Raw genomic sequence first — 14,807 nt, 5'->3', positions numbered from 1 at the left:
ATCACTAACAATATTTAAATCATGATAATACTTTTTATATAATTTAAGTTTATAGGAAGAGAATTTTCAAGTTAACTTTCTATAGCAAATTTACCTACCATATAATGGTCATATTTTAATTAAGTACTAATTCCAAATTTATTATTTCAAAACTAAAAAATAAAAAATCAAAACAAACTCATTTATCATTACATTTTTAAAATGGAGGAATGCAAAAAGTATTTTTATAAAAAAGAAAAGCAAATATATGAAACTCATGTCAACATCAATGGACCTTAAAATTCAAACTTTTATTTAATGCGTAGACATTATATTTGATACCAGGTGAAAAATTACTTCTGTAAATTTAAATATAACATCATTATCAAGAAATTTTATGGTGTTTGAACTTTGAACTCGATTAAATTTTACTTTTTTAACATTTGTTTTTAAAATTTTTCACCGCATTCCAAACACAATCTAAATAGAAAAATATCTCAATGATGAGGGGCGCACTCCTGTCTTCCTCGATCCCTCTTTTTAAGGAAAAGAAAAAAAATCCATCTTTGCAGATTCAATCCAAAAAAAATCCTTTCTTTAAGATTCTCCCTGTCTCTCCTCCTAATTTTTATTTTAAAAACCCCTTCTTTCTTGGCGCGAAAGCAAGAAATGAAAGTTGATGGCAGTAGTGATTTAGTAGGAGAGAGTGGGACTGTAATTGAGGGGTTGTCGGAATATTATAGATATAGTCCGCCGGCTAAGGTGGCGATCGGAGAGGAGAGGGAGAGGGAGAGGGAGGGAGAGGAAGAGCTGTTTGTGCCACCGTTGAATTTTGCGATGGTGGATAATGGAATATTCAGGTCGGGTTTCCCTGATATTGCTAACTTCACCTTCTTGCAGTCTCTAAGTCTTCGTTCCATTCTGTAAGGATCGGTTACCATTTCTGTCCTTATTTTATTTCATTATTGCTATTGTTATTATTAAGATAAATGGGTTTTATATTTTTTTTAATTTTAATGGCTTCTTTTTTCTAGATATTTGTGCCCTGAACCATATCCAGAAGCAAATAGTGATTTTTTGAAGGATAATGGAGTTCAGCTTTTTCAGTTTGGCATGGAGATGTGCAAGGTATTTTTTCTTTTTGTGCTGTAAGTATTTTATTTTATTAAATTTTAAGAATAATTATGACTTGGGATTTTTAAATGATTGATTAATCAATCAATCAATCATAAATGGGTGAGATTTTTGAACTTTGGTACTCCATAATTTCATGTTAATGTAATAATTCTCTAGTTTCTATTAACTTAATCTCGTTGTGCGAAAGCTAGTCTGAGGATACTTCTGAATGTGACATAAAAAATGTAATTTCATTAGAGAGCTCTAGGAGGGAAATGTTGTGTTGATCATTCAATTAATGGGGCTTGAATTGATTGGGGTGTTTTTGCTCATGGAGTTGGAAATTATGGGACTATAGGAAGAAGATAAGAATTTTTATTTTGTTGTTTGTTGGAGTGAATGAAGCTCTTTTGCATTTGAAACAATATTGTTGTTTGCAAATTGAAAGTAATTGATTTGATAATGTGGACTGGACAGGAGCCTTTTGTAAACATCCCAGAGGAAACAATCCGTGAAGCATTGAAAGTACTCCTTGGTATCTTGAAAGCTTCCAACTTCTTAGACTTGTCAGTTTGTAAGTTTCTTGTTTTACAATATTCTCACGTTCTTCTTTCCCCATGCCAGATGTAAGGAATCACCCCATTTTAATCCACTGCAAGCGAGGAAAGGTAATTGTATTTCTCTGCTTTTTTAGAATAAAGAAAAAATGCTAGTGCTTGTGTTGATTGATGGATCTTTGGTGTATGTCCAGCACCGAACTGGATGTCTGGTGGGATGTTTGAGAAAATTGCAAAGATGGTGCCTGTCATCTATATTTGATGAGTACCAGAGGTTTGCAGCAGCCAAAGCTAGAGTATCAGATCAGAGGTTTATGGAGCTGTTTGACATTTCAAGCTTGAAGAATTTACCTTTGTCCTTTCCTTGTTCAAGCAGATAAGTGAATGTACAAGCCTAGTGAAAGAAACTCAAACACTGCCTGAAAGAGATTGGAGAGTCCAGAAATGGAGACAAGTTTAGTGGGGTATAGAAGTTAGAGGCTACTAGTATTCCTATTGCTCTTATTCTTCTTCGTTCTTTTAACACCCTATTTTGAGTGGACCAGCGGGTACATCGGCAGGAGTTATAAAACTCTGTTTCCCTGTTTTTCATCAATAATTATCACAAACATGTGATGCCCTTCTTGTTTTCTGGGCATTTATCCTCTGGCATCAACATGGTTCTTCTGTTGTTTAAGAATATAAAGGTCAAGATGTCTTGTTCTGTACTTGATGCAAATGTCAACCAAGTTGAACTTGCAATCCACTTTTTTTCATATAGTTTGCAGAGTCCTGAGCAAATTAGTAGCATTACATTGGTCTTCTGAGTTTTTTGTAGCAAGAGTTTTTACTACTTATGTCCCGTTATTGTTAGAAACTTGCTTTATCATTACTATGAATCAAGAAAAGGTGAAGACGAGTTCTGGCCTCCATGTTAGCATATCCAGTCACAGCATCCAGTTCAAGTGATTCTTATTCCTTGCATAGCCTAGGCACTAAATTAGCAGAAATAGTAGCATTGCACTTCACAATAGCACATGCATATTCTCTTCAAGTACAAGAAATAGAAACCGAATCAAATACAAAAGATCACATCAGTGAATAAAAGAAATCCTCACAGATGATTATTAACCTCTATATATATATAAAAAGTTAAAGAAAATGTTGGCGAGCAACAATCGAATCGTCAATCAAAGAATGACGACTGAAACGATATCTCGGCCATTGCATTTGTTCTACCTCTGTTCTTCCGAGCAAAAGAGACTAAGGAATCTGTCTCTCCTATTCCTTAACAAACTGAGGTTTTGTTGCTAAAGATCATTTCTTTAAGGGAAAGAAACACAACCCATTGAAATTCAGACCAGAAATCTTAAGCTTTTTTTGATAAAAAACATTGCTGTGAACAAAAACAACAAATAGACCAGAGCCCGTTAAAGTACAGGACACAGGATATAAAAAATGATGTTTTGATGTTAAATATCATTGCTTTACATTCAAAATCAACAAGCCTCATTAAAACATGGGCCACCAACAAAAAGGTAAAAAAAAAGAGAAAAAATCATGAATCTTGAAGGGACAGCTATAGCTCCTAAAGCCTGCAAGCAAGCAAGATACATGTTTACAGAGGCTTTTGTAAGGTAATAATAAAAACCCTAGAAGCCTGTCGACTAGTTAAATGACCATATCACCCTTTATCAAATTAACCTATCTCCCACTTGACAAGATCCTTTGGCCCACGCATGATCCAATTGGGTTGCCAATCCAAAAGTCAAGAGATTTTTTTTTCTCCAAGGTCATTAGATCCAACGGTTGATAATGACCTTACAACAGATTCCATATTAGATGATTGCCCCAATATTGCTTTAACTTTTAAAATGATCCCTACCAACATCTTATAGGGTTTCTTTCCAAGGTCCCCAAAACCCCATATCCGCCACTGGATTGAACTCATACTCTACAGTTCTTCAAATTCCTCTCAAATTCAGCTCTTTTGAGCCTTTTCAAGCTATAAAGGCTTAAACTTTAAGCTTTTCAATAACTGTAAGTACTCTTTTCTTTATGTTCCTTTATAATTAGAGCGCAAAGATTGTAGCTTTCACTGTTATTTTGATTGAATTTAAGATCAAATAAGTATTTATCAATTTGGGTTTTTGAGATTTTGTGAGTTAGAGAAGGAATAATTCTATGGGGAAATCTGGAGGTAGGAAAAAGAAGGGAAGTGGTGCTGGTGCTAACCAAGCATTAAAAGGGGGAAATAATGGTAATACAAACTCAGTAGCAACCCCAAATGCTAATGGGGGAATTGATTTAAACTCTTTAATATTTTTGAAGAGAGCCCATGAGCTTAAAGAAGAAGGGAACAAGAGGTTTCAAAATAAGGACTTTGCAGGTGCTCTCGATCAATATGACAATGCTCTTCGCTTGATTCCCAAAACACACCCTGACCGTGCTGTATTTCATAGCAACAGGGCTGCATGCTTGATGCAAATGAAGCCTATTGATTATGAGACTGTTATTACTGAGTGTACTATGGCACTTCAAGTGCAGCCTCAGTTTGTCAGGGCTCTTCTTAGGAGGGCTCGGGCATACGAGGCTATTGGTAAGTATGAAATGGCTATGCAGGATGTTCAGGTTTTGTTAGGAGCTGATCCGAATCACCGTGATGCATTGGATATTGCTCGGAGATTAAGAACTGCATTTGGTCCTCGCCAAGAGGCTCAGCAGGACCTCCAGAGTCGCCCATCCCCTGCTGCCTTAGGGGCATCTGCAGTGCGTGGTGCTCCAATTGCTGGTCTTGGGCCTTGTTTACCAGCCCGACCGGTATCAAAGAAGGCTGCTGCACCATCTGGGGTATCCCTTGTATCACCTATTAATAAGATGGAAAAGCCTCTGATGAATTCGGTGAGTGAAAATGGTCCTGAGACCAAAAACCAGTTGCCCAAGCTTGTGTTGAAGCCTTCAAGTGGTTCTTCAAAAGCTTCTGCCAATCCAGGAAAGGATAGACAGGGAAAGGGATCCTTATCTTCCTCAGTGTCACTGCCTAGACAGGTTTCAGAGGTGCCAGTTCGATTAAGACCATTGAAACTTGTCTATGACCATGACATAAGGCTAGCACAGATGCCAGTTAATTGTACCTTTAAAGTATTAAGGGAGATAGTGAGCAAGCGTTTTTCGTCATCCAAGTCAGTTTTGATTAAATACAAAGATACTGATGGTGATTTGGTGACTATAACATGCACAACCGAACTCAGACTAGCAGAGTCCTCTGTAGACAGCCTTTTGGTAAAGGAGCCTGGTACAGATAAAACTGATTCGGTTGGGATGCTGAGATTGCATGTTGTTGAGGTGAGTCCAGAGCAAGAGCCACCTTTAGTGGAAGAAGAGGAGGAGGAGGAGGAGGAGGAGGAGAAGCCTCCTGAGAGCGAGGAGAACAAAGGAGATGAAAGTGGGTCTCATTCATCACTCGGTGAATCTGTGTCAGAAGTGATTGATACTGAAATTAATAAGGCAGAGAAAGAAACTACAAAGGAGAAACTAGAAGCCTCAGGAGATCCTGAAAGCAGGGAAGTAGAGATGGATGATTGGTTGTTTGAGTTTGCTCAGTTATTTCGCACCCATGTTGGTATTGATCCAGATGCTCATATTGACTTGCATGAGATTGGGATGGAGCTGTGTTCAGAGGCTCTCGAGGAAACAGTAACAAGTGAAGAAGCTCAAAGCCTTTTCGACAAGGCTGCCTCAAAGTTCCAGGAGGTGGCTGCTTTGGCTTTTTTCAATTGGGGAAATGTCCATATGTGTGCAGCAAGGAAACGCATACCCTTAGATGAGTCCGCTGGAAAGGAGGTTGTGTCTGCACAGCTTCAAACAGCTTATGAATGGGTTAAGGATAAATATTCTTTGGCCAGAGAAAAGTATGAGGAAGCGCTGTTGATCAAGCCAGATTTCTATGAGGGTTTGCTGGCGCTGGGGCAGCAGCAATTTGAAATGGCCAAGCTTCATTGGTCATTTGTGCTTGCTAAGAAAATAGATCTTTCGAGCTGGGACTCTGCGGAAACGCTTAAACTCTTTGACAGTGCAGATGAGAAGATGAAAGTGGCTACTGAGATGTGGGAGAAGATGGAGGAACAGAAAGCAAATGAGCTAAAAGATCCAAATGCAAGCAAGAAAGATGAAATGTTGAGAAGAAGGAAGAAACAAGGAAGTAATGTTGAGGGTGAGTCCTCTGAAAGTGGTGCTCAGGGTGAGATTTCACCAGAGGAAGCAGCTGAACAAGCAGCAGTAATGAGATCACAGATACATCTCTTCTGGGGTAACATGCTTTTTGAGCGATCCCAAGTTGAATGCAAATTAGGAATGGATGATTGGAAAAGAAAACTCGATGCTGCAGTTGAGCGCTTTAGGCTTGCTGGAGCCTCTGAAGGTGACATTTCAATGGTTCTGAAGAACCATTGCTCCAACGGAGATGCAGCGGAAGGAGATGACAAGAAGGTTCAGAATTCAAACACTGATAATGTTAATGAAGCTGATAAGAGTGAGGAGGTAAATAAAGTATGATGGAAGTGATGTAGACTGATGTTTCTTTAGCGTGCAATGGCATCGATGAATAACCTCCTTGTGTTCTTATTAATCATCATGAACTGGGGTGGGGGTTCTTCTCTCAGCTGGAGGATAAACAGCAGTGTTCCTCTGCAGATGTTTGCATTGCAAGGTCTCCATGTAACCTTGGAGGTGATTTTTTTTCCCTGTTCGCATACCAATGAGTTTTCCATAAACAATTTTATGTTCCTAGGGTTTTTGACATTAGTGTGGTCATATAATCAATTCTTGATTTTGTGGAACTTGGCTCATTCAATTGCCTAGAGTTGTTGCGCTTTAATAGCTGTCTTCTTACCGTTTTAATTTGCTGGCTGTAGCATGCATGATGGTCTTTTTTCCATGGTTGCATTCTTACAATAAATATAAAGTTTCTGGCCTTTAATCAAGTTAAATCTTCCCAGATTTAAAAGGGAGGAAAGGATTCTGTATTATGTCATGTCAACATACCTGTGAGCATTCCATACAACCCATTCGACTTGAGGATTTCTTGATAACTAAAATGGCTCTAGTCTTTAGATCATCAGTTGCCATGGATGAATCATGATTCTAAATTTCTTCAAGTTTCTCAAGTTTTTGAGTTTGATATGATACCATGTTCTTTGTTTGTGTCGGTGGGGTGTCACCGGTTGTCTGAGTGAGAGTTCCCTCCCAGAGAGTCTGGGATGCCAGCTCTGTACGAAGCAGCGCATTGAAATGGCCACCGCTAGTTTGCCTTGCCAAGGAGGTAGGAGGGCGAGAGCTGCTAATGCTTGCTTGCCTCTCCATTACTCCCTATTGATTTTTGCTTGTGACTTGTGATCCTAGAAATTGGTAATATACTGTGATGGAAGTAGTGATTTATGATTATGCTTACCACCCAATTTCTACTCATCAAGTTGAAAGGTAAATGACATGGCAGGAGAATCCCAGTTGAAAAATATTAATATTTTTTTTAAATATTTTTAAAATATAAAAATAAATGGGTTTTAATGCATCAGAAAGTTGACATGTCTATGTGACTGGATTTAGATCAATGATGCCACTAAATCAGTGTGAATAAATGAATAGTTGGAAGTTCTGTACCATTTCAAACCTAAGGAATCACCATGAGATCATGCTAATGAGTGGGAATTTTTCTTTATATCAGGTTTGAGAATATTACTGTTACTTCGTTGACACTAGTCAGATTGCTTTCTCAATAAAAAAATAAAAATTACACAGGCTTTTTGGCCATGCTTTTACGATTAAAAAAATAAAAAGGTTTATATATATATATATATATATATATATATATATATATATATATATAAAATTATATGTATTAATAAATAAAAAACCATAAATGATAATTAAAAATAAAACTGAAAAAATCGAGAAACAGATGTAGATCAAAATATTTAATATCATAAGATGAGACATTTATCCTGTTGTTTTCGTTAATTTTTTTTATTAAAATAATGTTTTTATCCAATCAAACGACAATAATAGAAATAAACACATATATTAAATTGATTGAATAAAAAAAAATATCATGCAAGGCTGTACATATTAGAAATATTATCTGAAAATAATTTTTTTTATTTTAAAAAATATAGTCCATCTATACAAAAGAAAAAAAAAATAGTTGAATCAAAAAAATCTCTTCAAAAATTAAATGCATAATTAAAAAATAATCGTAATTTCAAATAGGCTCTCTAAACAAAATAAAAGAGAGAAAGGGTATCAATTTAAATATAAATAAAAACTTGAAAAAAAAACATATATCAAGAAGCATTAATTTGTTAAAAAATATATATAGAAACCAAAAAAAAAAAAGGCCAAATGTTGTTGGGCCTAACCCATGTTGTTAGGGCCCACGCGCGGGCCTACTAGGACCTTTATTTTTTTTGTTGTATCATATTGTCCACTCAATGTTTTTTGAGAATAAAAATAGATAACACGTTGCACGCAGGCCAAATATTTTTTCCTCTTACAAAAGTTTTGTACATGTAGGCTTTTTCAATGTATTTTTTTTACATAAAATAATTTAAAGTGTAAATTGAAAAGTTTATGCATATATATAATCAAATAAATCGAGAACTATGTGTGGTATTGAACATGAAAAAAAAGGTATTAACGATAACTAAAAATAAAATAGAAAAATAAAATGTGTTAATAAATGAAACATTTATTTAGTTATGTTTATTAAATTTGTTTATTAAAATTAATTTTTTATTCAATGAAATGATATTAAAAATAGACATATATATTAAATTGATTAAATAAAATAAAAGTGAAAAACAATATCATATCAGGTTACACATATCAGAAATATTATCTGAAAAATAAACATTTTTTATTTTTAAAAATAAAGTTCTTGTATACAAAAATATTAAAAATAAAATTATTTATGAATCAAAATAATTTTTTCAAAAATTAAATACACACAACACTATCAAAAATCAATCTCTATAAAAATAGTTAAATAAGAAAAAAACAATATCAACGAGGGATATTAATCGAAACATGAATTTTTTAAAAAGATATCAGTAAAGAAAAAATAATATTAGAAAACAATAATTGTTCAGTTATTGTGGCTTAACTTGTTAAACTTGTGACTCAAACCATGAACTCAACTGTATTCAATATTTCTTCCTTTAAATTTATATTTAACTTTTTTTAAAAAAAAAAAGAGCCAAAAAGACCCAGACTAGTGGGACCAGTGAAATGAAGAGCCCAGGAGTGCTGACGGGCTTGAGCTTATTTTTATTTTTTTTAATTTTTTAAAGTGTCATCCGTGCCTTTTTTTTTTTTGAAAAATATAAGCGGACGATGTGGCAGACAATGTGTCATTTACAAACCCAAATTCTGGTCACTACGATGGTGACCGAAAAAATCAGGGTAGCTTGTCTTTTGCCTAAAAAACACAATTTTCAAGCTATTTTAACTCAAAACACCTACAAACCATTCCATCAACTCTAAATACCCAAAAAATCCAAAAACCTGAAATCAAACCGGTTTAATGTTGACTTTCTTGGCTCAAATTTAATTTTTCATGCAATATCGAGGCTCTAAACGATAGCCATAAAGTCTCTCTCATCTCATGGAACCTGTGGACACCAAAAAAACCCATTTTAATGGCTAGAAATTGAATTAACGATGAATTTCTCTCTCCCTGATGAAATTTGGCAACCCTCTCTCTTTCTCCTCTATCTAACTAAGAATTAAAAAATAACACAAATGAACTTATGTACGAAAATTTATTTTTTGAAAAAACAAAGAGACCTAAATGATATATACTGTATTATTTTTAAAGATCAAGGACTTAAGTGAATTTTACATGCAATCTTTGGCACGCCACCCATATTTGGCGTCTGCTTCAGTTCAGTCCATTTTCTTTCAGTTTCACCATTGACTAAACATTCATAAGCAATTGGAATTTAATTAGGATCAAATTATATAAAAAAAAAACTTTGAGAACCAAAACAAAGTCAACAAAAATATACAGGGCCATCCATAGTTTTTTGTAAGAGGGTGAACAATGCCAACTTTACATTGTTCACCCCACACGTTATAGTTTTATAAGTAATGATATTTGATTGTGAAAGGATGTGTTGTAATTTGTAGCTTATATAGACATATGCAGTAGTGAAGTGGAGCATAGCGGAAATGACATTAAGTTTTGTGTTATATCTAATTTTTTTTCTATTGCAATATTTATTAATAATTAATGAAGGTTTTTTTATAACAAGATGCAAGAGCCATTATGAAACTAGAGCATTTTTGCTTGAAATGAAAAAAAAGAGTAAATGGTAGGTCAATTCTATAGACTTTTTTTTTTTTGCAATTTGTTCCTGACTGTATTTGTTTTGCCTTGTGGTTGCATTTAATTCTTTTTAACACCAAAAATATGGTGTTTAGAGGTGAAAGCAAGGGCACAGAGGAAATGCAATGCAAACCAAATAGTATTCATGAAGTGAGGAGAAGTGTATTGTATTTCTAGTTTTAAAAGAAAAAAATCCACTTCAAAACTATTCAAAACAAATTTATTTTTATATTTTCATTCTTATAATTAAACACGTTCCCATCAATTTTATATTTATCTTTTTATCTTGAAATATTAACTGAAAAAGGAACCAAACAAAACCTTGAGATATTAATTATAAATTACACCAATTCTCATGCCTTCTTCCTCATCCTTGTAAGGCAAGAAAGAGGGCAGATCTTTGAATTTGTTTTGCCCATTGTAACCTGTGGAGCTCAAGATAGAGAGGTAAGATGAAGAGACAAGCGAGGCAATATTTTGAAGCATGACTCTATCACATAGTATTCAAGGACGAATAATTGCATGTCAAAGAGGATTTTGGACGTTCTAATTTCTACAACATAAAATTACGAGTAATTCGACGCCCGACCTCTTAGACATGATCAGGAATGACATCAAACCATACCTTAGGAGCTAATTATTAGTCCAAGCTTTCGGCTTATTCATACAATTAAGCTCCACACTAGACCAACACATGTAAACTAAGACAAAATTAAAATACCAACACTAGAACGACAACAGTCCCCATTAGTAGGGACAGAACACCCCCTTCCATTCCTCTATAAGAGGACTCAAGCAGTCGCAATTGGATCCATATTGACTGTAGATTCCATGGCCTTCATGGCTTCAAATCTTGGCTTCTTGGCTTGGAATTTGAGGCCTGCATAGAGCTTCATATAGTCCTCAAACACAAATTTTGGGTAGATTTGGCTTTCCTCTGCTTCCTTCTCTACCAATTCCGGTGCTGGATACATGACAGCATCACTGCCTGGGTTGTAGAATGATGCTATTGACATCCTGGTACCATCTGTTTGAGCTATGACACGGTGCAATACACTCTTGTATTTGCCATTGGTAATTACCTACATGGCCAAAAAACATTGTTAATATGACACTTGACAATACCATGATACCATTATTAATGTAAATCTCTTGTCATCCCTTAACATGGTGTAGATTCCTTTAAAAACCAAGTTCCCCACTACTCATGATATGTTTAAAACTACATATTCTCACACTTTAGAACCATAATTTGAAAGTGACAGAAAAAAATAAAGTAATGATCAGGACTATGTGAGTGTAATTATACCTCAAGTTGGTCACCTAAGTTGATAACAATGGAGTGTTTCATGGGTGGAACATCAATCCATTGGCCATCCTTGAAAAGCTGGAGGCCACTGACCTTGTCATCTTGGAACAGTAAAATGATGCCACCAGCATCAGTGTGAGCCCTGAGGCCCTTGATCAGGTCTGGTTTAGGGCATGGAGGGTAGTTGCTGACCTTGGTACCAAAATTCGGTCCCTTGGACCCATAAAAGGCTTTCTTCAGGTAGCCCTTTTCTAACCCAAGATTCTCACACAGCAAGTCTAGAAGTTGCTCAGCAAGTTTCTCCACTTCCAGTGCAAACTCCTTCATTACCTTCCTGTTAAGTTCACAAAAACAAGTAAACAAAGAATATTAAATGATCATCATTAGTCAATAAGCACTTCTTTTCTTGGCAACTTATTTAAATACCTTGGTTGAAACATAAAGTCATCTGCTTATAATGTTTTCTTTCAAGTACTATCATTGATTTGCAATATGCAAATCGAACGTCACAGTTATACAATCTTTGTGAATCATTGTTACGAAGTTTTGAAACGTTGAATTGAGAAGTCAATTCTTTTGTGTTAAAATTAAGGCACCGAAGACTTTGGTTACTGTCTTCGTCTCCGAACAGAAAAATCAACTATGCAATGAAGATAGTTGAAACATGTTTTCCGTACTTGGAACTGTTTGGAATGAGACTGTCTCAAAATTTTATGATTTTTTCTTATCTTTATCTTCTGTTTTCAAACATAAACCTAACATAACTTTAAGGTTCCGTAAGACAATTGAAAATAAAAAATGTAAATGTAAGTACCTGTAATCTTCTTCAAGATCAGGGATTTCAGCCATATTAGACTCAGGAAGGTGGCGCAAGAAGAAAGTGCTTTCCCAGTCCAAGTCACTGATTTCAGATTGAACACCCTCAAGACCTTTGCTGGCCACCATTTCCTTGAACCTTTGCTCCATGCATTTCCTATAGTGCTCCTTTGTGCGTCTCTCCACAGTGTCCAAGAGATCATGAGATATCCCATGGTTCACCAACTTTACAAGTAGTAGTAGACATCAACAAACACATAAAACAGATTGTTAGTATAATCAAAACTCAGTGAATTCTATGGACAAACACATACACATTAAATTTTTTTGCAGGCACCTCAAAGAAACCCCAGTTCTCACAGGCATCTTCAATCTTCTCCATGGTTGGTTTCCTCTCTTCACCATTAAGCTTTGACAAGTCAATAACTGGGAAGCTCTCCATTCTTGATTTTCTCTCTCTCTTTCTAACTAAATATGAGCTCCTTCGACACCAAGTGCTAACTCTGTCCACTCTAATGTTTGTAGCTCAGTTGTGCGTGAAATGAGGTGATGGGAAGATGGAATTTATAGGCCCTAGAGAGGCAAAAAAAGGAATAAGCTTAAAAGCTGGGGGTCTTAAGAAATCCAAATCCAAGGTAAAAAAAAGAAGAAGAACAGGACTTATGGAGCATGTATGTGGAGTTATCTTCCTTTCTAGCTATGATAAATGCTTTTAGAGGGTAGGAGACCCCACGTCTTCATTCGTGGTTGTACACTTCGAAAATTACTTTCTTTCTTTGGGACTTGACCAAACGAATAACTCAACAGTGGCCATGACTTTTTCAATGCATGCCCCTATATTTCTCTCGAGTGAGTGAAGGATCATGCATATCTATGTCGACTGTTTAGAGAATATTATAAAGATTTCAAGGAAGGTATCTAGGAAGTTACTTCGTCTTTTTTTTTTTTACCCTACTCTACTTTATTAGAGTTTATAATAGTTGTAGATATGGTTAAATGTTTTCTTCTCTTATTAAATGAATCAAAACTATATATTATAATCTTTTCGATCAAATTTGACTTGATCCTCAATGAACGAAATCTAGGTGAATGAATTTCTTTATTATAAAAATAGTCCACATGGTTAAATAATAATAAAAAAAAGATTAGATGTTAAACTAAGTTTGACATCATTTTTTGAAAACTCACTATAGTGAGTTTTTGAAAAATCATTACAATAAGGTTTTATTGAAATCAGTATATATATACATTTGTGCAATAAATAAGATTTGTAAGAAAATGACTCTTAAAGCAGGGACGAATTTAGGAATTGGCCTAGTGGTGGCTTTGGTGTCTTTTTCAAAGTTTGAAAACTTCTTTAAGTTTTATAAGAAACTTTATTTAAATTTAAAGGGTATTTATTTTATATAAAATATTTTACATTATTGTTTTAGAATGTTTTGTAAATAATGACGTGAAAAATATAATGTTATGATGATGAAAGTGATGGTAGCAGTTGAATGTAGTGGTGAAATGGTGGTTGTAGCAGAGATGATGGTTGTAGAAATCATGATAATGATATTAGTGATGGTTAAGTGATAATGTAGTGGTAGTCAAAATTGTTAGATTATATTACAAGTAAATTATTTTTCATAAAATATTTTATGATATTTTATTGAACTAAAAATACTTTTTAATAAATAAAATAAATTTAAAAATTTATTGTAAAATTTCTTATTTTTAGTATTTTTTCTTTAAAATATTTTACAAGAAATGAACATAAACAAATACACATTAGCATGCATGGATTCATCCCCGTAACAGATAATATTTTTTAAAAAATTATCATTCTTTTTCGTGCCAACAAAAATATTTTTGTAAATTTCGTTGATAATATAGATATTCCCAAACAAAAATATTTTTCAAATCAAAATATTATTCTCTAAAAAATGACTCCTTCAAGCACCTTACTTTCTATTTTTGACCATCGTAATTATTTATCTATTTGAAAAATCAAAATATTATTATTATACATTTTCACAAACTTTTTTTTTTAATTACCCTTCATTACTTTTCAAATTTACCCAAAATTAACGAACATTAACTAAATATAATTAGTGGTAAAAGTGGAACAATATTTTTGAAACAAACACCCTTAATAATCTTTTCAACTCCTGATACTTGTGCAAAACCTATTTCAGACGATTTATTATGAGAATGAGTAGTAATAACTTCCGTTATTCAAAATTAATGCATTATAAACTGAGGAATAGAAAGAGAACTCACGAAATACAATTCAGAACAATAATCAATTATTTAATTTTATATCTTTAAGTTTAAAAGCATGTCTGAGAACGCGATCCAACCCGTATTTTCAAAAAATATGAATTTTTTTAGTTAAAATTAATATTTTTTTAATGTTTTGGATTGTTTTGATGCACTGATATAAAAATTAATTTTTAAAAAATAAAAAAACATTATATTGATATATTTTTAAGTGAAAAATACTTTAAATCGTAATCATTATCATAATCCCAAACAAGTAATAAATGTACAGGCACATGGTAGCATTGTTGTTTTAAAATAATAAGGATGGACATACCTACGTGTATATAATCACCAAGTTGACAATTTTTTTTATCTTAATTAATCTTTCCCTAACTAATTAAATGCATCTAATCCATTTAGGCCC

At 34.0% G+C, this 14,807-nt stretch overlaps 3 protein-coding genes and 1 non-coding gene across 4 annotated transcripts; 2 read left to right on the top strand and 2 right to left on the bottom strand.

Moving 5' to 3' along the window:
• The first annotated feature begins 468 nt into the window (after positions 1-468).
• Positions 469-2,411, top strand: LOC7485409 (probable tyrosine-protein phosphatase DSP4). Its single transcript, XM_024580955.2, has 5 exons — positions 469-902; positions 1,014-1,107; positions 1,573-1,630; positions 1,720-1,763; positions 1,847-2,411. Exons 1-5 carry the CDS (start codon positions 649-651, stop codon positions 2,030-2,032), a joined length of 636 nt encoding a protein of 211 aa, XP_024436723.1. The 5' UTR covers positions 469-648; the 3' UTR covers positions 2,033-2,411.
• A 381-nt stretch (positions 2,412-2,792) lies between these two features.
• Positions 2,793-2,923, bottom strand: LOC112323442 (small nucleolar RNA snoR111). The gene has a single exon (XR_002976888.1). It is a non-coding gene; the product is annotated as a small nucleolar RNA snoR111 (small nucleolar RNA).
• Positions 2,924-3,486: 563 nt separating this feature from the next.
• Positions 3,487-6,507, top strand: LOC7484328 (protein CLMP1). The gene has a single exon (XM_002317150.4). The coding sequence runs from the start codon at positions 3,816-3,818 to the stop codon at positions 6,183-6,185; it is 2,370 nt and encodes a 789-aa protein (XP_002317186.1). The 5' UTR covers positions 3,487-3,815; the 3' UTR covers positions 6,186-6,507.
• A 3,979-nt stretch (positions 6,508-10,486) lies between these two features.
• Positions 10,487-12,794, bottom strand: LOC7484327 (1-aminocyclopropane-1-carboxylate oxidase). The gene is made up of 4 exons (XM_002316553.4): positions 12,474-12,794; positions 12,135-12,361; positions 11,321-11,654; positions 10,487-11,093 (listed from the first exon to the last, which is right to left on the bottom strand). Exons 1-4 carry the CDS (start codon positions 12,576-12,578, stop codon positions 10,803-10,805), a joined length of 957 nt encoding a protein of 318 aa, XP_002316589.1. The 5' UTR covers positions 12,579-12,794; the 3' UTR covers positions 10,487-10,802.
• Positions 12,795-14,807: the final 2,013 nt, after the last annotated feature.

This window comes from Populus trichocarpa, chromosome 11 (genome assembly GCF_000002775.5).
Source record: "Populus trichocarpa isolate Nisqually-1 chromosome 11, P.trichocarpa_v4.1, whole genome shotgun sequence".
Taxonomy (NCBI): domain Eukaryota; kingdom Viridiplantae; phylum Streptophyta; class Magnoliopsida; order Malpighiales; family Salicaceae; genus Populus; species Populus trichocarpa.
The sequence above is the reverse complement of the archived record's forward strand: the minus strand, read 5'-3'. Positions and strand labels throughout refer to the sequence as shown.